At 45.7% G+C, this 26,369-nt stretch overlaps 1 protein-coding gene across 1 annotated transcript in view; it reads right to left on the reverse strand.

Moving 5' to 3' along the window:
* Positions 1-997: 997 nt before the first annotated feature.
* LOC149343552 (mitochondrial intermediate peptidase) overlaps positions 998-26,369 on the reverse strand; it is a 31,523-nt gene continuing 6,151 nt past the window's right edge. The window contains exons 6-15 of the mRNA XM_089545962.1: positions 24,793-24,856; positions 23,110-23,315; positions 20,706-20,766; positions 17,710-17,762; positions 16,444-16,597; positions 9,569-9,703; positions 7,574-7,795; positions 6,381-6,614; positions 3,849-4,044; positions 998-1,775 (exon numbers count right to left, since the gene is read on the reverse strand). Coding sequence (XP_089402088.1) covers positions 1,699-1,775; positions 3,849-4,044; positions 6,381-6,614; positions 7,574-7,795; positions 9,569-9,703; positions 16,444-16,597; positions 17,710-17,762; positions 20,706-20,766; positions 23,110-23,315; positions 24,793-24,856 — 1,402 coding nt within the window. The 3' untranslated portion in view covers positions 998-1,698. The remainder of the gene's footprint in view (positions 1,776-3,848; positions 4,045-6,380; positions 6,615-7,573; positions 7,796-9,568; positions 9,704-16,443; positions 16,598-17,709; positions 17,763-20,705; positions 20,767-23,109; positions 23,316-24,792; positions 24,857-26,369) is intronic.

The following is a 26,369-nucleotide window of genomic DNA, read 5'->3' on the forward strand; positions in this document are numbered from 1 at the left end:
TGCAAAGCAAGGTAATGTAAGCTAATTAACTGATTCGACTCAATCCATAATGCAACACCACGCACCCCCCCCCCCCACCCCCCCCCCCCCGACTCTCTAAGCAGATTCCCTTAATGCGATGTGCGTCATTTTAAGTGTGTCCCTTCAACTTTTTTGGAGTTTGTTTTAAAATTGGGATACTTAAACTATCAAACCGAAAGAAAGCAAATTTCATTCATCACAAGAACTGCAGTAGGAGACATGCATGCTTAAAGTACCACCACTTGAAATGCAACCAATTTCAGCATAGAAATAAGCATGTTTGTTCATCTGCATGGTTTTGTTAATGTGTACAGTTACCACAGAGGGGCAGGCTAGTTGTTGTCTAGAAGTAAAGCAAACGATGATGCAGGCAAAAAAAACAGACAGGACAAGGCACAGATTTCCAATCAGAGATGAACTCTATGCCTTGTCTTGCCTGTTTCCTCCTGCCTGTGTTTCATTTGCGTGGTTGCACTATGCATTTCACCTACTAATAAAAAACCACTAAAGTCAACATATGAAAACAAGGCATAACCATATGTTACAGGCATGCGCTCGGTCGCAATGCCAGGTTTAAATAGTTCATCAGAAACAGTAAAGTGTTTCTTTGTGCAGTGAATATTTGTATTTTTCGAGTGGCGGCAATAATTACGCAAGAATAGTGATGTAGGTATATAACCACAAGGTTCGAGGGAACCATTATCCACACTGTAACAGAATACTGTTACGGTACACAATCGCGAGATGAAGAGGATGTTCTGTCGCTGTGCTGTTGACGACAACGAGGAAGCAGCAGCTAGTGCTTGGGTGACTTGGTTTTTGTGTGACTTCCGACTGTGGCCTGTCACGCCTGCTGCTGAGCTAACACCTGTAATAATATGAAGCAGCAAATAATGTGAGTCTGGCTTTTTCCAGAGGTTCTGCAGCTGCAAACACACAGCTTAATATGCAGGAAAAATGAAGGCATGACTTTAAAGAGACATGCGCAGCAACTTTATTGAAAGAGCACAGAAAGGCTACCAACATGAAAAAAACTGAAATTCTGCAAGGAACAAGGAGGGAAGATAAATTTTTATCTTTCATCCCTCGCCTTCCCTTGTCTTTGCTTTTTCTTAAATGCATGAAGTTGCTGGCAGGGCATCTTGTTTATCAGGAACTAAAATGTAATCCTAAAACTGGGTGCCGATTTCACTTTCCAAGACACTGCGGGCACTTCACCAGGTTATACACAGAGATCTTCAACAACCAGAAAGGCCACAACACTCGCACTTTTCCCAACTGGATTGTGCTGATGCAGCATTGCTGTTCTCCTTGCTAAATGCACAATGCTTAGCTGGGCGTGCTTAAAAACAAATTGCCATTGATTGCAACAAAAACATGAAATATCAAGAGGCAACACACCAGCCATAACAATGGCGAATACACATGTTTCAGTACAACATACAGAGGCATTCTGAGAAGGTCAACAATGCCCCGCTCCCCCTCCCAGCGTCATCCCCCAGTGATAACAGCTATGTGATCTACGTAACTGATGCTTTACTGTACAAGTCGAACTCAAATCACAGGTGACTAATGTGAGCAATAGTTCTTGGCTCTAAGAGAGGCATGGATAGTGTCACACTGAAAAGGACAACCAGTGGCTTCTGCTGCAGGCACAAAAATGGCTCCAAGATGGCTTCACACAAGGCCTGCATCGATGTCCGCGATGAGGACGGCGGCTAACGTTTCTGGCGTCACTTCTTTAGAGAGGAAATCTGAAAATGAAAAGGGCAAGGCACATAGAGCAAGCAAGGCAGAATGGTGGGCCTGTTGGCAAGGCATGTCAAGGGAGAAAACCAGCCAAAAAAAGACGGAAACACAAGAAGAGAACGACACAGGACAACGGCTGGACTAACAACTGAATTTTTCATTGAGTACTTCATTGAATTTTTCATTGAATTTTTCATCATCCTGGGCTGCGGAAAAACACGGAAGGCTCGTGAAATCTTTGAGGCCTTCCAGATTGCCAAACATGGTGATGCTTCCGTCAGCTCACCATCGATAGCATTAACGGCAAAAGAATTTGATTATTTGAGTGACATGTTTGAGTGTTGCCTTGGCGCATGCGTGGTGATTACCTGGCGGTCTGTACTCAATGAAAAATTCAGTTGTTAGTCCAGCCGTTGTCCTGTGTTGTTCTCTTCTTGTGGTCTCGTCTTTTTTTGGCTGGTTTTCTCCCTTGACATAGAGCAAGTGCCAACAAAAGGCACATGACAAGGACATCTGTAATATAATTAGGCGTCTAACTTTCTGTGGAAGAAAAATAAATTCCTCAGATGGAGAACAAGAATCTGCGAAATTCCACTGGAGGCATGAAATGGTACTTCAGGATGCGCCTCACGTTCCGTTCCGAACCGAGGTATGAATATATAGCGTGCATTCTATCCATTTTATTTTTTTCTCGGTGATCTTCGTCACCACGGTTAAAGGCCACTACATAAAAGAAGCCAGCTTTTTCATTACCTAGGGGCAAAGCATGCAGCGTGCAAGTGCAAAGGAGAAGGCGATTGGGACTGTGAAAGAAGGGCGGTGCGGGCCATTGAGAAATAGAAGGCACTGAAAGAGTTGAGCGGAGTAGGAGAGAGCAAAGAAGAGCAAACAGTTGCAGGGCTAAGAAGCTCGATACGAGTAGCGGTGGCTCGGCAGCGATGACGGTTGCTGCTGCATGGGAGGCTACATGCTTGCACCCATCGGAGGCTTGGCTTCACTCCATTGTGGTGCGCTCAGCACTCATCTGAAGCTTTGCATCTTAAATAATGCTTCTGAATCCACTGCTTCCTTAATTTAGCATGCTGTCCACATTTTTGGGGCAGCCCTTGGCTATGTTGGTCTCAGCAGTTTGAGATTACATAACCATAATGATATTTCTAAGTTACTGTCCCGAGTTCTCAAACTGTCCCCCCCCCCCCCCCCCCCCCCACATTACATTCATGCATATAAGGTAAAGCAGCCAATTTCCCCTCAGCTCCTATACCGATCTCCATAACAACAACAGCAAAAAGGGAATATGGCTGCTAACCACAGTGGGGTATGCAGCCATTGTAAGGTGACACAATGTGACAAGGGCCGACTGCTGCCTGAACGCTCCACTCTCAGCTACAGGCTGCCAACACAGCTGTCCGCCAAGCATAGGCAAAAGCGCAGAGCCAGAGATGATGCAGAAACTGCGTTAACATACATGGTCTGCCGACTTAGGTTCAGCTCACGGAAATTGGTGCCATCCTCATTCACTCGGATTTTCTCAGCACATCGCCCTACTGGCCGTTTTTCGGCATTTCAAAACGGATTTGTATATACAAGTATATAGAGCATGCGTACACAAGATAGTTCCTGAACTGAAACCTAAATCTCTGAGTAAAATAATGCAATAACAAATTATTTAGCGGGCGTACATCAGCCTCAGAGCATGCATTATGCATTGTGGAGCAATACGCAATGTTTGATGCAAAGATCGGGCAAACCAAAAATTTGGTGTTTCCATTCCGTTAAGTGAAACTCTAAGTTCACTCGACCTAACATTTCATAATTTGGGGATCCCTGCAGAAGTCATCACTTATCAGAGTTAGCTGGCACGTGATGAACACATTAGCATGGCACCCAAAAAGCAGTCCAAATGCCACCCAGAAGGCAACCAAAGCAGTTGTCACCAGACAGTGCACGAAGTACCAACACTTTTGTGTTCGTGCTGCCCAATCACAGTGACAAGGTGCGCACTTCATAGCAAAGGGCCAAAATGGGAAGACGAGCTTGCATGAGCGCAAAGGAAAAAAACAAGACTGTGTTCTCACCACTGACTAGCTGGTGTGCGGGCTTTGCTCCACCGTGCGAGAGCAGTTCCCGTCGATAGCGTTCGCCTGCCGTCCTTCGGAAGGGGTCCTCCCGAAACAGCTCGTGCCACGTCCAGGCGGCCACAGCCCGAGACATGAGATAGGCGTAGTACTTGGCTCCGTAGCCCACCAGGTGGCCAAAGCGCAGCTGCCAGGCCTGCAAGCCGGGACGCATGGTGGCATGAGAGATTCGAGGGAACCAGTAGATTTCAAATAGCGAATATGGCAACGACCGTGAGATCCATGAGTCTAAGCTGCACTCCCATTTCATTTATGCCGCCGCGGTGGCTCAGCAGTTATGGTGCTCGGCTGCTGACCCAAAACACGCGGGTTCGATCCCGGCCGCGGCGGCTAGAATTTCTTTGGGGGAGAAATTCCAGAGGCCCGTGTACTGTGCGATGTCAGTGCACGTTAAAGAACCCCAGGTGGTCCAAATTTCCGGAGCCCTCCACTACGGCGTCTCTCATAGCCTTAGTCGCTTTGGGACGTTAAACCCCATAAACCAAACCAAACCAAACCATTTCATTTATAAACTGCGAATCCTGGAGTTCTTTTCAGTCTTGACATCACGAGTTTGAATCGAGTGGCGAGAGGAAAGCATGTACAGTTTTTAAATCCCCGTTGACATCATGAGTTTGAATTGAATGGCAAGAAGAAAGCATGTTCCGTTTTTAAATGCCCTTTTCCCAGCAATGAATGCGTCTTTTACTGCCGAATAAGGACCGATATAGTTGCACAAAACCACACCATTGATTTTTAACAAGAACAAAAATTGCATGAACTTGTCCTCAATGTCTCTTTAAAAGATCTTGCTAGATACACCCTCTACTTATTTGCACCAGCCTTAAGCAAAAGTTCATATGATGTAGTGGATTTCCAGCAGCGTTTGCCTGCCCTGCTTAGTAAGAAGAGAAAGTAGGAGTCATGTGTGAATACTAGAGCCTAAACACTAGCCCAGGCCCCGAAATGGCACAGCACCCTTAATCTATCAGAAAAGAAAGTAGGAGTGCCACGGAAAGCGGCAGTAGGTAACTCAGATGTCCTATTTAAAACAGACGGCAACGTCAGTTCAAATAGCGAGCCGGACTTTTTTTTCCATGGCCACACTTCTGCACGATCGTTATTTTCAATTCACTGGCATCACCTGTGGCAGACGAAAAGATATGCGTTCAACCTAGAGTTTTTAATGGCTGCGCTGTGAAAGGCTCATACAAGGTTTGTTCTTAGAAGGTTGCGGCCAAGTATTATACACCAGGGTGGCCAAATCCTGCTCTGGTGAGGAAGTGCGTTGTTGGTTCTGGTCACCAAGATCATGCGATACTCCAGACTTGGTTATGCAATTCCATCGACATGTGTTTTTTTTTTTTTTAAACTCGGTGGAGAATTGCGCAGCACCGGGAAATGAACCCTGGTCCTCTTGCACACGAGGCGGATGCTCTATCTCTACACCATTGCCGCATCAGCTGTGAAAAGTGAGGGATAAGAAAGATGGTCACGTGCTTTCAGAGCCTGTAATGCAGGGGTGAAACGGCACAAGACAAATTAGGAAAAACAGAGGACAATCAAGACTTTTTGGAATTCCTTGTCATCATCATCACAAGCAGCCCAACAACATTCACTGCAGGATAAAGGCCCTTCCCAATGACCTGCAGTAAATTGTGCCTGGTGCCAGCTACATTCCCCTTATCTCCTGAAAATCCCTAATCCCATCTGCTCACCTAACTCTGTCACCCCGTGCTCCATTTGCCTTTCTTTGGAATCCACTCTGTTAATGCTAAGTGACCATCAATTACCTGTCTGCCACGTTAGATGTCGTGCCCATTCCCATTTTCTCCTCTTGATCTCAGCTAGAATAGGTTACCTGACCTGCTTAGAACTACTACCCTACCCCATTAACCCAATCTTGTTAACCCCGTTGCCTATTAAATCTGTTAAATCCATTACCCCGTTACATAACCCCAATCATCTTTCTCTTTATGGCTCTTTGCATTCTTCTACGATTGGTTTATGGGGTTTAACGGCCCAAAGCAACTAAGGCTATGAGAGACGCCGTAGTGAAGGGCTCCGGAAATTTCGACCACCTGGGGTTCTTTAACGTGCACTGACATCGCACAGCACACGGGCCTCTAGGATTTCGCCTCCTTCGAAATTCAGCCGCTGCGGCCGGGATCGAACCCGCGTCTTTCGGGCCAGCAGCCAAGCACCGTAACCACTGAGCGACTGCGGCGGGTTCATTTCATTGCATTCTTCAATTTAGGGTTCAGTTAGCCTCCAAGTTTAAGCATCATACATGAGTACTGACAACAATACAGCCATTATAACCTTTCCTTTTCAGAGACACTGGTATTCATGATCTGAAAGCAACTGCCAAATGCGCTCCTCCCCATTCCTATCCTTACAGTTATCCCACTCCATCCATATACACTGCACTTCATCACTCCCACAGCAATCCTTTCCCACACCGCCGGCAGAGCGGTGGCAGTGCACACTCACAGTGTTGGGCACATAGGGCACCCCATAGTGCTGCCCCTGCAGCTCAGCCAGCACCTCGGTGGTGCTCTTGCCCAGCGGATGGCGCGAGTGGTAGCGCTGGTCGAGCAGCGCGTAGAACACCTGCAGCTGCGTCTCACTGGCCGCAAAGTGGTAGCGCATCTGCCGCAGGGACAGCGCCATCTGGTACGGCATGGGCTCACCCGTCTGGAAGTGGCGCGCAAATGTCGACACCACCTGCACGCACAGCACACACACACACAGTTGAACAGGGCGCAAAGAGGGGCGTAAGCACGAAGCACACATCAATATGCAAATCCTTCCAAAAAGCATTTCAAAAGCATGCACAGGTGAAGGTGGTGCCCCACAAGTTTTAATGTGAAGTCATCATCATCACCAGCCTGACTACGCCCACTGCAGGGCAAAGGCCTCCCTCATGTCTCTCCAATTAACCCTGTCCTTTGCCAGCTGCGGTCACCGCATCCCTGCAAACTTCTTAATCCCATCCGTGCACCTAACTTTCTGCCGCCCCCCTGCTATGCTTGCCTTCTCTTGGAATCCACTCCGTTACCCTTAAGGATTAGCGGTTATACTGCCTTTGCATTACATGCCCTGCCCAAGCCCACTTCTTCCTCTTGATTTCGACTAGGATGTCGTTAACTCGCATTTGTTCTCTCACCCACACCGCCCGCTTCCGATCTCTTAACGTTGCACCTATCATTTTTCTTTCCATAGCTCGCTGCGTTGTCCTTAACATAAGCTGAACCCCCTCTGTTAGCCTCCACCTTTCTGCCCCATAGGTGAGTACCGGTAAGATACAGCTGTTGTATACTTTTTTCTTGAGGGATACTGGGAGTATGGAAAGAAAACTCACTCAATGCAATAGCAATTGAGACTGCTCAGTTTGTTCTGTTCAATTTCTGACATCCAATAAGTTATCACTTTCAGGGTGCATTTGCCCAGGAATTCCCGAGAAATGAGCTGGCACAGTTCATAAGTGCTCCATGCTTAAACAAAAAGTCACAAGAAGCGAACAGGGATTTGTTGCCTGAGCCCCGATAAGCATTCTGTTACAAATGAAAACTCAATGCATGGCTAAAATAACTTACACCGTAATCTGTTGATATCAGACAATCTCAATTTGCCTTCGGCATCCCTTTAAAAGCAGAGCAGTATCCAAATGGGCGGCCCCTCACCCGTGGGTCGGAGGAGAAGTACTCCATGAGGATGGAGGGCACCTCGGCCAGGTCGGTGGCACAGCGGGTGCCCGTCACATGCTGGTAGCGGGTGCGGGCCAGCATGGAGTGCATGGCATGGCCCATCTCGTGGAACAGGTTGTCCAGGGACGCAGGGGTCAGCAGGGGGGGGGCCCCCCACCGGGCACTGCCCAGGTTCAGCATGAGCACCACCACGGGCAGCTGTGGCACAGGTAGGTGGACGGCCGTGAAGGGTTACAATGATTAATATGGTGAATCTTATTGCCGCAAGGGCAGCTTAGCCAAAGAGTGCCACAGATGACTTGTTTTCGGTCTTCAGAGAATCGGGTCAAAGACCCTTCTTTCCAAGAATTGTATCTGCCATAGGTTTTCAATAGTTACGGTGTCTGGGTGCTGTGCACAAGTACGCGAGATCAAAGCCAGGCAATGGAAGCTACGTTTTGATGCAGGCAAAATTCAAATGATGCCTGTGTGCTGCACAATGTCAGAGTGAATTAAAACAGAGACCCAGGTGGCTGAAAACAATCATAACCCTGCCATACAGCACTTCTTTCTTGCTGTCTTCATATCCCTTTCCCCATTGGGCAGTTCAGGTGTCCAGCAAGAAGTGATGCAGTTACTGCACTTTCCCTTTCCTTTTTTCCAATTCTGCAAACATTTCGCACCAAATAAAGCCAAACGCCAGGCCAGAGGAAAGCTTTTATATACCCGCTATGAAACCGGTGGGTATCAGGCAGCACTGGGGATCAAACCTTGCACCTCCTCCATACAAGGTAGATGCTCACACCATTATGCCACCGCTGCATGCAGTGTTGGCTGTAGAGAAACTCGCAATACATTTACTGTAGGCCATTTTGATGCACACAAAAACGTGCTCCACACAACAGCGCACAGGGACAATTCACATGCACACCCATATGAGAGGCACCTGTCAACTGACATTCACTGCCATAGGAGACAGGCGATTAGGCTGGCCAAGCTTAGCACTGCTTTACAGTGAGCAGGCAACAGACAGGCATCACATTCTCCGACTGTTTTGCGCTTTACTCTGATGAAATTTATGTTTGTACAAAAATGCTAGCCCACCAACAAAATCATTCGTCATGTCCGATCGCTGCTGAGAACTACTTCCGTTTCCTCAGATTCACTGCCTGAACATTGTGGAATGCGGGCTTCAAATATTCCACGCTCGATATAGAGTAGAAAATGATCATGAACCAGGGTACTCAGGCAGTCTAGTTGGTACAGGTCCCTCCAACATGAAAGGGAACAAAATTTGAGCATTCAATTAATAATTACTTTTTTCTGTTTTTCCGGTACACTTTTTCTTGTTTTCGAACTAGTTTTACCCTTGCCGTATATAATATCCAAAAGTCACTTTCAACTTCAGTTGAGAAATAACTGAAAAATTCGTCTTTTTGTGCAAACTTGCCATCCCCTACCATATTCAAGGGACCAGTACATGCACCACTGACAAGTGATAGCACTAAGAGAACAAGATGCAGAACACATGCACCAACCTGCAACAAAGAATACAGTGCAGAAGTGGTCTAATATGCTTTAGGTAATTTTTCAAGAGCGCAGCTCTCGGTTGCGTGTTCCTGCATTCCACGTCGTAGTCATTGGTATTGTTGCTGTAGTTGGTGTAACTGGTTGTCCAAGTAGCCGAGTGAAATGCCAATTGGAAGGTGACTGCCATGGGAAGATCCCAGAGGGTGGCTAGCAGTGCGACACACCAGCGGTGGCATGTGGCGTGTGAAGAGCCCCACTCAAATTTTGCATCACCAACTACAGCAATTGTCTGGCAATTTTTGTCTTTTTATTTTTTCCCTTGTGTTTTCTGTCTCTTCTCTTCCCTTACTTCCACCTCCTCAACTCCTCTTTCCTTCTTACGCTTCTTTCTCATCCTTTCTCTCCACTACTCCAACATGTCCCCGGTCGAGAGAGCCAGAGCAGAGTGGTGGCCATATATACCTGGTAGGTGCCGTCCGGCAGCAGCCGTCCCCCCTGGATGGTGAAGTGGCAGTCCTGGTTGGGCTTCTCCTGCCGCTCAAAGAGGTCGCAGTAGATGTGGCCCAGCAGCCTCCCTTCCTCCCCTTCTCTCACCGCCTTATAATGGGGAGAGGCAGACACGTCTCAGACTGAGCACTGGACGACATCAAACTCAGACAGGCACGCAAACAATTTAGAAAAGAAAGCTTTTGGAAACCTTTCTAAACGCAGAGCAGTACAGCTTAAAGAGACACTGAGGACAACTCTATCCAATCTTTATTCCCAGATGTAATCAATTCTATGGATCCTTTATGCCATGATGGCAGCTGCCTGGCAGCAATATATATATATATATATATATATACCGTAAAATTCCGATGCCGTAAAGCGCCGTACCGTAAAGCGCCCCCCTCCAGCAAGTCGAAATCAGTGGCAAAGTAGGAGGGGGCGCTATCCCGGAACGGCGCCGAAATTCAAGATGGCGGCGACATTTTCCGCGAGAAAAAAAAGCGCAATGCGCATGGATTTAAATTTTAGTTATCTCTAGGAACATGAACTTTATTGAGCGAAAGATTTACAACTGTTATGTCAATCACTATCAAAACTATCAAAAGATTCCTCCGAGTCAGTCGAAAAAAAAAACTTCACAGCATTCCGCTTGAGGCCCACTCCGGTTATCTGGCGCCACGGCTATGCAGTTTCCCCACTGTATGTTTTTGGCTATTCTGACAGCCTCTTTAGAGAGAAGCAGGCTATTAACGGCACGTCCAGCCGTTGTTTCACACTTGAAGAACTCGAAGAGAGCATCGTCCACGCATTCACTGAAAACTGGGCCACCGTTGCTCAGCTGTCTCCGAAGTATTGCTCTCCCGTAGTTACACTGAAGCAACTTCTTAAAATTATGGCCCCATTCCCGTATCTATTTGTGGTTGAGCTTGAAATGTCGAGAGGCTTTGTGCACGTTTCTTCCGTTTTCCTGATGCCATTGTATGACCTACACTTTCTTCGCCAGTGTGTACAAATGCATCGGCATCGCAAACTCCACAATGCCAAAACAAGACCACTAATGGCGCGTGCGAACGAGCATGCGAATGGCTTGAAAAGCAGGATTGGATTAGATTGGATTTTTGGAATGGACGGGGCAGACCAGTGTTGGTTGGGCGCGGTGCGTAATAAGGGCGCGGTCGGGGGCAGGGGGCGCTTTCCCGGAATGGTGCGGAAATGTGAAATTGACAGTGAAGTTAGGGGGGGCCCTTGCATCTGTGGGGGCGCTTGTTCGGAATTTTACGGTATATATATATATATATATATATATATATATATATATATATATTAGGGGTGTGCGAATATTCGATAATTTTGAATATTCGATCGAATAGCACGGTATTCGATATTCGCTTCGAACCGAATTCTCGGCATTCGAAATTTCGAAGTATTCGTCTCGCGCGAATAGTGTTACTGGGACGCTTGCCCGCTTGCTTTATTTGGTTTCGGTTACGAGTATTGCCGCATAGATGGCTTTTTTTTTATTGCGCTTTCAACCCTCGGGGGTCAGTCAATACGCAAATCACGATCAGGCCGGGGTCCGAACCCAGCGACAAACGAAAGAAAAGTGAGGGCGACGCGCTCTTGAGAAAGATCCTGCGTTCTCGCCGTTTTCGAACCTCCGCACTAAGGCTGCCATAAGCCGCGTCGCTGCCACCGTGTCGAGGCAGACGCAATGAAGGAAGAACACAGCCGACAGTCGTCTAAGCTTCAAAACAAGAAACCTCAGTTTATTGTCAGTGAACCCTTTATATACACTGGCTGGCGGTGACGCTATCGATGAGCTCGGACGCCGCAAGTATTCGAGCGCGGGTATCGCTTGGCCGCGTTCATACCCCCCCTCCCCCTTTTTTTTCCCAATAGAGCTGCGGAAAAGATTAAACACGATGTGAAGATAAACACGATGTTCCGATCCTTCAGCTTGATAAGCGAAGCAACGCTCCGGCGAACAGCAGCCGCGAGCTGCTAGTGAAATGCAAAAAAAAAAAAATGCATCGTGCGACACGCCTTGTCAGAGTGACAGCATAGGCCGGGAAGAGCGCCAGTTTGCCGCACTAAACCCGAGGGAGACAGAGCAGAGCCGATGTCTCCATGCTAGCACCCCTCAGATAGCGAAATAGACGTGCCAATCTCGGGCCGCAAGGTGATGGCAATGCATTTGAGCCATGGGCGGCGCGTCCTGAACGCTCTGTCCCCGACAGTAGGGCCAACCTATCGGTGCTGTGGGAGCTGTGGATACGCGATGGTGCAATGCTGCCAGTGCTGCTAGGAGGTCCGGTCAGCCTATGTTCCGTTTTAACATCTTTGGACGCAGCAGTCCCATGGGCGTAACCGAAAAGAAGGCGCAATCCAAGCCAAGAAGTGAGGATCCTAAACTATGGAAACGCAAGTGGCAAGTCGGTGCACTGAACGTGATTGCCTAGCTCAGTGTTGGACATTCAACCCGTTTGACCACTGGTCACCGGTAGTGCAGAATGCCCTTTTTTTTTTCATTATTGTTCTCAGTGCTCTTGCTGCAGTGCAGTGCAGTTACTCCTATGGTTTCAGTTATTGTTTGTACTACTGGCACCGTTCTGTTATACTGTCATTTTTTGTATTTTATCTCTAATTTCTTATCAGAAAGCAGGCGGTATTTTTATGTGTTATAACTTTTTATTACCAAACCGGTAAAAATTGTTAACTCACTTTAGGTGCTCTCTCAAAATTTTGAAGCATGGTTTTAAATAAAGCCTCAGTGCAGTATGTAATGGCATCGTGCGTTAGGAATATAAATAGTTTTGGAAATGCCTACAGTCATTCAACCTTTTTTTAGTGCCAGAAGTACTATTTGAACTATTCGCTTCGAAATTATTCGAAGAAAATTGCTATTCGCTTCGAATTCGCTTCGAATCAAAAAACCACTATTCGCACACCCCTAATACATATATGTATATATATATATATATATATATATATATATATATATATATATATATATATATATATTTCTGAGAAAATAAATTTGGATTTAACAAGTTTTCCCTTTCACTCAGATCAAACCCATGACATCTGCACCAGAAAAGGTTCTGTGATCACAGTTTCGAAGCAAATGGCGATGCACAGTAGCCTCAGGTATTTGCGTTCCACAACCACCGTCTTTTCCCGGCCCCTGCAAAGGGGCTGAGTAAGAAGGAGGAGCAAACTTTAAGGCGCCTGCAGACAGGTACTCTACTCTGTCCTGCAATCTTAAAGCATTACGATCCTAACATGGATGGGCGATGCCCACACTGTGGGGGGGAGACCTGTGATATCTTCCACATGGTGTGGGCATGTACTCAAAATCCCCACCTCCCCCCTTCCCCCACCCCTTCCAGAGAGGCATGGGAGACTGCCCTCCTCAACTGCTCCTCGCTTGAGTCCCAAAGGGCTCTGGTGAAACGGGCGAGAGACGGGGCCTCGTCATGCGGTGTCCCGGACTAGGGGCGCCGACCATGTAGCAGGGCCACTGTGTGGCTCCCAAACTCTATTTCATCAAATAAAAGTTTTTACCACAACCACCACCCCAAAAAAACTGGTCTGACGTGCCATAGTTTGCTCGTGAAAACAGCCACTGGTGGAAGAGCCTGTATGTCATGTTTTCGCTGTTTCTAGCTGCAGCAAATCCATCTGCAGCAAAAGAAGCATCTTTATCATTAGAATGCGGTAATGTGTCGACCCACAGGCCAACTTCAATTTATTCTCAGTGACCCTTTAAAGCGTGTTCAGTCACTGGTGACTGCTGCTCTTCATGACGAGCTGTGCCAAAAAAGTGGATTCACCAGGTTCCGACATCCCGCCATTTGTAATGCAGGCCATATTAAAATCTCAAATGAGAAAAAAAGTGGCCATCATGATGTTTTACTTTTGTATTCTATTCTAATGTGTACAGTAATTTGAGCTCTACTGGTTCGATTGCAAAAGTACAAGTTAGAAATTGGCAAACTGATGCAAAACGATATTATCCTACATTAAAATCTGTTGTATTTGAGATGTGGTGCCATAATAGAGTGCTCCGGATTAATTTAGAGCCCCCCAGGCCTCTTTAACATGCACTGCCATCGCACAACCCCTATGGGCATAAATGCTGCATACACTGTTATTAGCACATTCACTGTGGTAGCAATTTTTGGAGCCCTAATCCTTGTGCATAGTGGCCCTCTGGTGGGCCACCCTGAAATTTTCATGGGAGTGGTGTGACTGACTGGTAAGCCATTGGAGAAGCCAACTTCTTGAAACTGCAAATAGATGGCAACTGTGATTTGCCATATTTGTTTTTCGCAGGGTCCTTGAAAAATTTGAGCTCTCCCGTGGCTTCATCATGCCACTCGGTATTTGTGCCGCACATTATCCTATATTATCCTACATTAAAATCTGTTGTATTTGAGATGTGGTGCCATAATAGAGTGCTCCGGATTAATTTAGAGCCCCCCAGGCCTCTTTAACATGCACTGCCATCGCACAACCCCTATGGGCATAAATGCTGCATACACTGTTATTAGCACATTCACTGTGGTAGCAATTTTTGGAGCCCTAATCCTTGTGCATAGTGGCCCTCTGGTGGGCCACCCTGAAATTTTCATGGGAGTGGTGTGACTGACTGGTAAGCCATTGGAGAAGCCAACTTCTTGAAACTGCAAATAGATGGCAACTGTGATTTGCCATATTTGTTTTTCGCAGGGTCCTTGAAAAATTTGAGCTCTCCCGTGGCTTCATCATGCCACTCGGTATTTGTGCCACACGGCAGGAATACAAAATGTAACCCGCTAGTGACCCACGACACAGTTTACGGTTTATGGGGGTTTAACGTCCCAAAGCGACTCAGGCTGTGGGGGATACCATAGTGGAGGGCTCCAGAAATTTCGGCCATCTGGAGTTCTTTAATGTGCTGACATTACACAGCACACGGGCCTCTAGGATTTCCCCTCCATCGAAATTTGACTGTCGCGGCAGGAATTGAACCCGCGTCTTTTGGGTCAGCAGCCCAGCACCATAACCATTGAGCCACCGCAGAGGCATGACCCACGACAGAGTGAATTTTTTGTGATGAGAAAACTGCATGAAAGATGAAAGATACCTGGCTATTTTACCTAGAAATAATGGCTTTTCTGAGAGTTGACGGCACCCACAAAACATTTTGGAGTATTCTTTACAGACTAAGAGATGACCTTGAACCTTGTGAAATTTCAGTGCTATGAAGTAAATGCATATCCTCCTGATTTTGTTGCATTGACGTTTTTAATGTACATGTTTAGTTAAAGATTTTGCCACAATCTCATGGCTGTAAAACAGCGTTCAAGGAACACAGCCATAAAAATTTACTTCACCATTTCATAGATACAAGAATTATGACCCTCACAACCAACCAATTTTACTCATTTTTTTTTCTCAGCCATACCCTCTCGAAGACTGTTTCTCTCGCATATTGACCAACCAGCCCATACATATAAAATTTCAAAGGAGGTACAAAGCTACATCAGAAGTCTATACTATAGTCCGAACTAAGGCAGATGTGACCCAACACCTTGCCACCTGGAGAGGGAATGTGACAATAGCACATCACACACTGCACAGTGCAATAATGCAATTATCGTAGCATATATGTGGGGTGCACTAATGCGCGAGCAACAGATTCAGAATGCACCAAATATGTGCATGCAGATCTATAATAAAGCTGGGACACAAAAAGCGACACAAATTAATAAGTCAAAAATACAGTCCAGCCCACTTACAATGGACCCGAGTGTCATGTGGCATTTGTTTGTCGTACCCTGAAGTTTATGATATGCGGGCTACATACAAAAATGCCAACATGAATGAAAAGAAAATTAAAATTTATTGAGAGAAGAAATTAAGGGGTGATTGAAGCACACAGCACATTATGTGCAATGCATTGTCAAGTATGAGCAAAACTTTCCATCCTCGCTCTGCCATACTGCTGTCAAAATTGCCAATCCCTTCAGCAAACACCTCCCATGTCATCCATGGCTCTGAGTAATACTTCTACCACACAGGTATGTAAGCATGAAAGCAATGCTGCTTCTGTCACAAAAGGCAGCCACAATCCCTGTCACAAACGCAAGTTTGTAACAGCAAAAGAGGAAAGGCTACGGTAAGAGGACATATGAGCAGGCTTCCATTTCAGTTTTCACCACCTTTCACAGCATATGCATGGCTGTGACATTTTGCAAAGGCGATCACAACCACCCAACCTACATGCCACGGTTGTTTACTCTTAACGATAAATCCTGGACAGGTACCCTTTAGCATCATTTGGCACTAAGAAGAAAACTGGGCTACATTAAGCTCTGCAAAACTTTTTCCAAAATACTTGCATAAAAATTGCAGAAGTGCTCAAGGAATTGTTTTACATAAAATTAAATGACATATCTAGAATCAGCGCACAAAAATGCATGTGGCCTGAAAATTTTATAACTGTGACTTCATTAATAACAAATTTTTTCCCAAGATCAGGGTCCCCCCTTAAATCTAATGCCACTACAATGCTCCAGTTGAAGTGACGGTTTCACAAAAGCCACTCGGAGCCTTTCTACAGCACTTTTGACACTCCTAGAAACAGGCACATATGAATTTCTGCCATAAGCTGAGCAGCGCTTTTGATGAATGCATTCTTCAAGGCCAGAGAAACACGCTGGCTAGAAGCCTTGCCAGAGCAAGCCAGTAAGGAAAGTAGCTACTGACCCCAGCTTGGAGTGATGGGTAAACCCAAGAGACTGTAAATATGGGCCAAATGGGCCAAATAAAGGCATTGATCAATTAATCAGCCAATCACTCACCAGCTTCACAACATCCTGGTGCCAAACCTCCCCTTGCTTGACGTCCTCCGTCTCGAGGTAGACTCCATACAGGGCGCGGAAGATTTCGTTCAGTCCATCCATGCAGCAGCCAAGAGAGAGGTAGGGGGCGTAGTCGGAGGCCTTCAGCTGGAACCTGGGCAAGCACCACAGAAGGGCACAGTTACAACTCACAGACAATGCAAAAGGTGCGGGGAAAGTGAAATCTGTTCAAGTGGTTTTTGTAGAAATTGCACACATTGTCATACTAGGCATTCATTTCCTGTAGCAATTAAGGTGTCTATATAACCACCTTGCAGCACAACACTGCATCAAATCTGGCAAAAAATGGCGGGGAATAACTTGAGAATGTTGTGGTGCTACCACATGTACAACACATGTTCGGCGAATTGAGAAACGCATCAATTACGGCGGTGAGTCTGCTCTGGCTGCTTTATAAAAGGCTGAAGAGGCAGGAAATATTTACAACAAATGATACTTAAATCAGAGAGAGATTTGAGAACATAATAATGACGCACACAAAAAAATAAATCTCATAATTTCAACTGCTGCCAAACATTCAGGTGCGAAGTCACTTTTGACAAAGCAGGCCATATTGAGCATAAAAAGGCAAGAACCCACAAGGCTTGCCAGATAAGGCACATCACTTAGCAAAGAGTGATTTTTGCATTGGCCAGCCTCTCGCAAAACTCTCTAATAGAGGGATGCAGTAATCACAGGCAAATCAACTTTATAGCTGTATGCCCTAGTTAGGCCTACATATTCGTTTCATTACTTGTGAGGATAGTGCTTCATGCTTTTGCTTACATCAATGTAATGCAGTGCCCTGTTGCATGAATAAACAGCACACCAGCTGAGAGGTTGTGCGGAAACACTCACAATGTCTGTCCTCCTGTGCTGTTCTTGCTGCTTTTCATGTTTCTCTTTTTAATTTTTAAAATTCTTGCAAAAACACAAAACCAAGAGTAAAGAAAAAACTTCAAGAAAAACTGTAAACCTCAGCCCATTTGCTGGTGCCTGCATTTAAAAACCCAGTGCACAGTGAACAAAGTCAGGAAGCAGGCAGGGAGTAGTGCAGTACTCTCTAAACACGAATACTCCTATATGGGAGTAAAAAGAGAGTAACACGTCCTCTAGCGCACACCCTTCTTTAAAGGGAGTGTCCGCTAGAGGACAACTTTATTCCCTTTTTACTCCTTTCTGTTTGGAGTGTAAGGCTAAAACTGCGACACCAAAGGCAGCACTCACTTTGCTTGTCGTGCACAGGATGTGTAATAGGGGACATCCCACGCTTGAAGAACCTGCACGAAAAAAAAAAGGTTTGTTTCGTCACCGCAAGCACGCGCAATTAAGAAATGCTTGGATGAGTGGATGATATCCGCATCCTCTTTGAAGCAGGATGGTAAGAGCTGCCACCTAGTTCGCCTTCTCATCTTCTTCCTATACAAAGGAATTGCAAGTTTTGCGATGGTGCTCCGTTTTGTTTGTGCAAATTCACTCCTCAAAACTGGCCCGACACTGCCTCCAAACATTTCACTCCTAAACATATCCGACAGTGAAAAGAAGAGTGGCGATCTGAACTTGTTGGTAAGACATGATAGTAATGGAATCACTGCAAAAGAAACAAGAATGGACGGAAACAAATGGACAGCGTGAGCACCAACTACTTCACTATTGACAGTGCTGCCCTTTGACTCGGCCCACTCGAAGCTAGTTAAAAGAGGGATAGGCACATCTGGTCTATGTCACGTAAAGTCATGCCCATGAACAAGGTGATGGCCCCCACTAACTGGCATTCACAGTGGCTTCTGCTCACTGATAGAATCAGACTTTGCCACACAAATGGTGAAACGGCCCATTCATAGAAGCATATGCAGTAGGCCTAACGCAATGGACCAGTTTGGCTCAAATGGCGAACAATTCTCACCACTGTCTGTATTTATTAGACAGACTGGTTGCTGTCTGAACAACAGACTAAGCAAGCATGCGACTTTACTTTTCCTGATCAGCGACGATGGATCATATCTTCTAGTCCATTGCAAGCTTGTGGGTGTTATTATTTGCTGCGCAACACACTGGTTAATGGAAAACATGCAGGGAATCTTCAGAGTGAGCCGCTTGAAGCAGAAAAAAGATTGCAAAAAGTGACCCCTGTATCAGATCACTCTCGATAAACATGATTCAGAAAGAACTGTGTTTCATGAACCTGATTTATCATGGTGTCCCATAGAATATTCTAGCTTCTTGCTTTACACTGAAACCCTCACAACAAAACAATGCATGGCCATCAGTGAAATGGCTCAGCGCATGCACAGATTGCTGTCACTGTATGTGTGCTTCAGTGAAGAATTGCTGAATATTAGCTCTTGTCCCTTCCCTTTCTTTGCCTCTATCCCGATGTCTTTGTGCAAATTCCATTACTACCAGGAAAAAACTCTATCAAAGAAGTTTTTAAGTGCTATGAAGACAAAACACAGTCGCCGACCGATTTTTCGGACTTGGTGGGACCCGAAAAATACTCCGAATAATCGAACAGTCCGGAATATCCAAAAACTTTTCTGCGAAAAACCGGCTTTCAAAGTATGGAAAATCGCTGCTCCCCATGTTCCGCCTACAAGCAATAATATTAGCCTCCATCTGAGTCGTAGCCATGCTTTCGTCATGTCCGCATCCTATCACATTATGATACCAGACAGCGCGACGCGGCCGCAGTCATGCCGCGAATGAATGCACTCGCTGCACGAATCAAGAACAGTCAATTTGCATGGGGCAATGACGCTCACGAAGACCGAAAGGTAACCCATGGGTAACCCAAGCTCGCGCCTCCGAATGCAGACGCCCCTCCCCACCTTTACCGTGTTTGCTGCCCCGTCCAAGCCGCGGCGGACGCAGCAGCTGTCCCACTGTCCTGTTGTACCGTTTTCAAAGCAATCACGCACTCTTTGTAGGCCATCTCGATGCCAACGGATAGCATCACATTATCTCGAATGGCAACGATGGAGAACAAATAGCCAAGCCTGTCCAAGCTAGTCCGATTGCACCGGCAGATTTCATTTAAATCCAAGATGGCACTTTTCACGATGGCGGAGAATGGGTTGGTTGCGACAGCAATGCCCGCTCACATCTGTATTAGGGCGAAATAACCAACTTTCAGTTGAAAAATGATCTCCACAATATCGCTGACGTCTATTTTAGTCCGAAAATTCGAACTTTTAGACTCCACAAATTCCGCAATATCGGTCCTGAAAAACGTTCCTATGAGGTGAGCGACAGTTCCTTAGTGAAGTCCGAAATATCATGCAAGTCCGAATTATTGTAGAGTCCAAAAAGATCGGTCGGCTACTGTACAAAGATAAAAACAGGAACACAGTTCAAGACACATGACGAGGCGAAAGATGACCGTTCCCATTTACTAAGTACATCTACACCACACAGGCAGTATTTAGATTCTCCCAAACTATCACCATAAAGCAGCACTTGCTCACCTTTTCTCAAGTACTTAATTAGATATACAATTAAGAACAGCCCATATATTCACTTGAAGCTCTCTGTTCTTCCACGTTTCTGTCTTCTCTGTAGTGACAGCAAAGAGGGCTATGCCCAAGCAAGCCTTTCAACAAGCACACCGTGAAAAGTTTTTTTTTTTTTTTTTTAACACTGAGGACAAAAATCATGCACAGCAAGTATCTTAGACTTGAAAGTTTCTGTCAAAGGTTAAGCAACCACCGCACACATGACTTCAGCTGATGCCAAACTTCATGGTGCTCCTGGCATTTCAAAGGCCTGAAGTGGGGCCAGAACTGCTATTCACAATCTTCGTTGCTACTTTCAGATATCAATACAGTAATGCAGGCCGTAGGTTTTTCACTCTCCACAAGGAGCGTACACAGCAAGGCAACAGTGTTTCAGGACTTCCAAGTTTTCATAAAATGACCACTTGTCCGAAGCTGAGGCACCCAAATGGTGAAAATGGTCAAATGATGACAGTTTAAAAGAAAGCAAGTTAAATTTGCCTTTCAAGCACTCCAGGACTGTAGCAGAGAATGCCTGCTCATAGTTACAGGATTCAACAGCTGCTCACTTCTACTGCCACACTCTCGAAAGAGTGGAGTGGAAGAAATATGGAAGCTAATGCCTGTGAAGAAGGCTAGCAGTACAGGAGACCTAGAACTAGTGCTGAGTGCAGTCGCAAGTACGAAAGAATTTTGCAACAATGCCTCTGTGGCAAAAATAAGCGCTCTTACACTTTTGCTGCCGCTTCCGGATGTCTTCATGTTCAGCATTTCGCCATAATCCTTGTCAGCCCTGGCAAAAACAAGCAATGTTCCCATGTTACCACTAGAAATAATGGAAGAAAAGTAGCAGCATTTACTGATTCCTTAATTCGTTACAGCCCACAGCGTCCAGTAGAATTGGACACTTCAGGTCGAAGAGCAAATCTATAAGAAGAATGCGCAGCAAAGATTGAGAAAAGCTCCCCCTAAGCCCCCTTCTAATCAGCTACGGAGAGGGAGAACGTTATTAAAGGAGCGGAAGAGTGTCTGGCTTAAGAAAGCTCCAACGAGACAGCTCTTGCACACTTGTTTTCTCAAGACAAAGAATAAATTGTGAGGGTACGGTGAGGGGCTTAATACCAACTAGCCCCTCACCGTACCCTTCTAGCAGCCTTACATTGATTGCATGCCTTCCACTCACTGGTTAGAAACATAGTGAGAACGAGACACAGTTGATTTGCTCTGCTCTGAGAAGATGGAAAAAGGGAACCTCATTGTTCTCACTTTCCATCAGTACACATAATTAGAAATCTCCAAAGGAAACTTAGAATCTTTCCAGTACATTCCGCGCACTGATGTAATTCTTTAAAAAGGTCTTGCATGTGGGCAGGAAAAAAAAAAAGTACACCAGCATTTTAAGTGTTTTATGTCATTTCTTCATCCGTGCTTTCACCCTACTCCCCTGCCTACCCTTCCTATTCTCCTACTTTTTCCCCCCTTTCTTTTATTATGGTTTATTGTTACGTACTTTTATCTTCAGCTTTGCACTGCCTGCTACTATTTCTCAGGTACCCTTTGCTTTCACACTCCCTCCCCCTCTTCTTTCATTCTTTCTCTGCATTCCTCTTTTTTTTCTTCATACCCTGGCATTCTGTTCGGCCTTGCTGCCCAACTGTGTTGTAGTTCATCCAGGTCAGCCCAACCAGCCATACCATGCCACCTGTTGCAGCTCCCCGAAGCGGGGACACACACAGTGCTTCAAACCCATGTTCTCTCTCCTTTGGAGCCCTTCACTCTACGGCGTCCCTCATAGTCTGAGTCGCTTTGGGACGTTAAACCCCCATGAACCAAACCAAATCAACCATGTTCACTCTCTGTCTCTGCCCTCCCCTCCCCCGGATTCCTTTTTTACTGAGCTGGCGAATTTATTTTCACAGCTTTACAGGTAAACCGGTCAATCCTCTTTGGCTGCCATCATGCCAGGACAAACTTCACACTCTCCATCCTGATAACCTTCCCATTTCATGTCTTTCTCCCGCTCACCAAGCCTTCCTCCTCGGAGCGAAGGCCCCATTTAAACCCCACCAATGAAGAACGCTTGGTCCAAAGACAAGTTCTTCATCAAAACGTTTTCAAGTACCCTGACGCTTTCCCCTCCCTTGTTCACCATGCGTGTGAGTCTAAAAATAGCAACATGGTAGTTAGGACATGGATTCTATCCACATGCAAGTTAGTAGCAGTTACAAAGAATAAGACAGTGGAAAGCATTTTCTTTTTTTCAAGTGCTTAAAAACTGGATTAATATATGTAGCAGAATGCTTTCTGCAGGCTTGGAGTCAGAACACTGCACTAATCTGATTGATAATCTATGACCTGGAAAACTGAACGAAACACTCTCCCTCACTCCTGCACAGCATGGGAATGAGGAGAGAAGGCCATTTCCTGCCAACAATGCTTCCCTTGATGGCTTCTCTCACATATTTTTTTTTTTTTCAAGTGAAATCCTTTTAACTTGTTTACTAGTATTTTCACTACCTGCCAAGAGCCACTGTTTTCACGGTTATGATAGCTGAATCTAAGAATGGATATGTGCAAGCTGTCTGATTACCCATGGACACTAATTTAGCACTCAAGCCACAAACAGTAATTGCCTGATTCTAACATGCCCCTATTTTAATGTGAGGCCAATTTTCAAGCTTGCAGAAAGAGAGAATGCAAAGCACAAAAATTCAGAAATGAAGCTGCTGGACCTTATGTTGTCAAATAAGTGTCAACAGCCAGCACGAAAAAGTCTTACTGAAAATATTGCGATGTCAATGATGCTGCAGCAGTTCCTAGCATGGTTTCAGTTTTGTATCCCATTGTAACAAGCCTGCTGCCCTCAGGCTCAATTTTCATGAAGAAAAGTTTTCAATTTTCATGAAAGAAAGTGAGTGTTAAAATCATTTTTTTAAAGTCAGACTGCAAATAAATGCCGTCGTACCTTAATAAACTGTGCAGTTTTTCAAGAGAACAGCCGGTTTGGATCGTGTGTTTTCCCAAATAATATCTTTTTTTCCCTTCTTTTTTTTTTTTGACCATACCAAGGTTCTACTCTACTCCACTCATGAAAACAGCTACACAAGCCCGTCGTGAGAGAAATGGCAGCACTGACCTTGGCTTTAGCTCAGCAGAGAGGATGCCGAGGAACTGTTCAACAGCCTCGGGGCCGCCCGCGATGCTGCCACGCAGGACGCGGTGTGCAAAGCTGGGGAAGCCACACAGCCGTGCCAGCTCGTGCCGGGCCGCCAGCAGTTCGTCCAGCAGCTGACTCTGGTGCTCGTCTGGGTACAGGTAGGCACGGTACGCCGCCTCTCGCACCTGCACCCCAAGTGAGCAGCACAGATTTGATACTTCGATGCTATTCAAAGGAACACCACAAACAGAGTGAGGCCAAAAGAAGAAAGAGACACCACAAGCACTGACTGCAACTGAGGGTTTAATAAGAAAACACAGAACTTACATACATCGCAGCTTCCACCCTTCCGTTCGATGACGTTCTACGTCACACCTGCGGTAACTCAGGACGTTCTACGTCCACCGCTTATGAACGTGGGTGGCGCTGGTGAACACTCTCAAGGTTAGGTTGCTTGTAAACATAAATACCCGCGAAAGCAGAAGATTTGACAGCCGTCGCCGTAGCTCAGAGGTAGAGCACCGGACGCGTAATTCGGAGGTCGTGGGTTCGGATCCCACCGGCGGCATGTGGTTGTTTTTTCTTCTGCTTTTCTAATCAATTATCTTTAAGCGATAACATATTCTGTAATATTCTAAATTGATCAACACCACAAAATAAATAAATAAATTTAAAAAAAAATCCCCTGTGCCCCTTGGTTTCTGTGGCTGTTGGCTTCTGTCATATTTATAACGAGCCCCTCATTCCCCTTCCCTTGTTCGCTTAATACATCGTAGAAGGCACACAAAACAAAGAAGAAAGGACACAGTAGATGCCCGTCCAACACACATGGGTGCCGATTTCTGCGGATATGGCAAGCTTCGAAACCCTCCAAGCAAACTGACCAGGATGCATAATACAGTATAGTCATGTCATCAAACAGAGGCTCGCAGCAGTACTCTCTTCAGCGTTAGGCTAGGCTCGATGGGAAAATAACATTTCTTTTTTTTTCCTAAAGAGAGGTCGTCCTCTCACGCAAGTGATGCCTCTACTGTTCATAACGCATAATTTCAATCCCTCACGATTCCTAAATGCATACTGAAATCTCAGCAGACAGATATTCCTGTATTTCACTCCAAATTAAATGCAGCCAGGCACTGCAACTCAAAGCAGCCCCCGGTGGCTTAGTGGCTATGCTTTCGGCGGCTGTCCCTCTGGTGGAGAGATCGAATCATGGCCGTGGTGGCCGCATTCTGATGAGGATGAAACATGAAAACTCCCGTACGCTGCGTGATGTTAGTGCACGCTAAAGAACCCCAGGTCTCCTCTATGGCATCTCTTATACTCCCCATGCAGCCTTGGCATGTTAAATCCCACTCTTGCCAAAGGAGCTTATACAGTGCAAAGACAATGAGAACCACAGATCAGAATGGCATTTGGAAACAGCTGTAGGTCATTTATCTGGGATCTAGTAGACTCACACTAGATGGTCAAAACGACTAAAAAGAATGTGCTTCAGGAGGACTTCCTGTGTGCCCAGCCGGTACATAACTGACAGGTAAAGAGAGCACAAATGTACACCCCTGAGACCAGGGACCCCTTGCTATGAGAGTGTGTGCATTTGCAGTTTCCCTCTCTAGCAACCAAAGGAATTCAAAAGAATGAAAGAGATGCAAAACTCACCAGCTCATTGTTGGCGTCTGTGTACAGGCCGGGAACAAGGACGTCCTCTCCATCACTGGCAAAGCTGTGGTAAAAAAAAAAGTGAATACATGCAGCCAACATGGTCAAAGGGTATCCCGATGATACCATCAGCGGTTGCATGAACTACCCGCATGATAAAATGCTAGGCTGTATCTCATTTTCATCATGAGGGCTCGAGTCTGCTAGCTTAACCACTGGCCCAAGCACTTCGTTAACACCATCTGACAGCTTCCATTACAATAAGTGACACTCAAACTGTCTCCATCAGGTCTCTTGTAATTATGCCACAGACAATGTCGCTAGTCACAGTGAGAGCATAGCCAACACAAACAACCTTAGTGACGGCATTTTTTGTGCAAGAAAACATGTCTGAATGCACACGAAATGCTGCGAATCTGACCCAGAGGCCTCCAGGAACTCGTTACAAAGCTTTGTACTTCAAGGAGCTTACACGCGATATAGTCTTTCAATTCCTTCAATGGGAATGCAAGCAAGAACATGAGGCAGCACTAATTTTGTTATTGTAATAGTTCTGTTTTCTTTATTTTAGCATTTAGTAGTATTCATCTGGTCTAGTCTCATTTTTTTTTTATGTTGCACTGCATTAGTTAAATTGTTTCATTACTTCTTTCTAAGTGCATTTTTCTTTTCTTTTTTTTTTTAACTGATGACCTGTTTATGGCCAGCAGTGAAAATCATTTGTTTGGTACTTTGTGGTTATTTTGATGTTTGGCAACAAAAACATGTATTTGTTAGTTAGAAAATCTGAATTAAGAATGGAACATTTGTTGCCCAGAGCTCAATTAGAACTAGTGCACTGCACGGGCTCGGGCCGGCCCGAAAGCCCAGACCCGGCAGAACAGATCATATCTCAGCTCGGCCCAGCCCGCGATATGATCTGTTCTGCCGGGCCTGGGCCGGGCCCGGGCCTGAAGTTGTGGGCCCGAGCCGTGCTTGGGTTCGTACAGAAACGGCTGGTGTGCGACTTTTCATACAGTATTGCAGAGGGAAGTACACAACTGCGGCATTGGAGCAGTAACACGGATTAGCTATGAGTTATAGTATGCGCTCAGAAAAAAAAACAACTAAGCTTTATTCATTGACTTAATTATTTCCTTATTTATACGCCGCGGTGGCTTAGTGGTCACGGCGCTTGATTACTGAGCCGAGGAACCAGGGTTCGCTCCTAGCCTCGGCAGCCACATTTCTGCTTAGGGGGCAAGCATGACAGACATGTACTTTGTAGCATCATTGCTCGTTGAAAAAACCCAGGTAGTCGAAATGATCCTGAGCTCTCTGCTTTAGTGTCTCTCACTGCCCGACTCCCCTTGGGCCCTTAAACCCCAAAAACATAGCTTTTATTTTATATCTATATTTTTCTCATGTGAGAAAATTTACAAACTAAAGTGTGTTTGGTTTTCTTTTTGATCTGCTGAACGGAACATCTCTTAAATGCAAAAGCCGCAAAAGCTCACGAGAGTTTGTAAATGTCATCTCATAACCACATCTATCCCTCCTCGCTTCTTCAGCCTGGTTGTCATGACAACTGTTCTGCC

This window comes from Amblyomma mixtum, chromosome 5, assembly GCF_055824585.1.
Source record: "Amblyomma mixtum isolate Tamu chromosome 5, ASM5582458v1, whole genome shotgun sequence".
Taxonomy (NCBI): Eukaryota; Metazoa; Arthropoda; class Arachnida; order Ixodida; family Ixodidae; genus Amblyomma; species Amblyomma mixtum.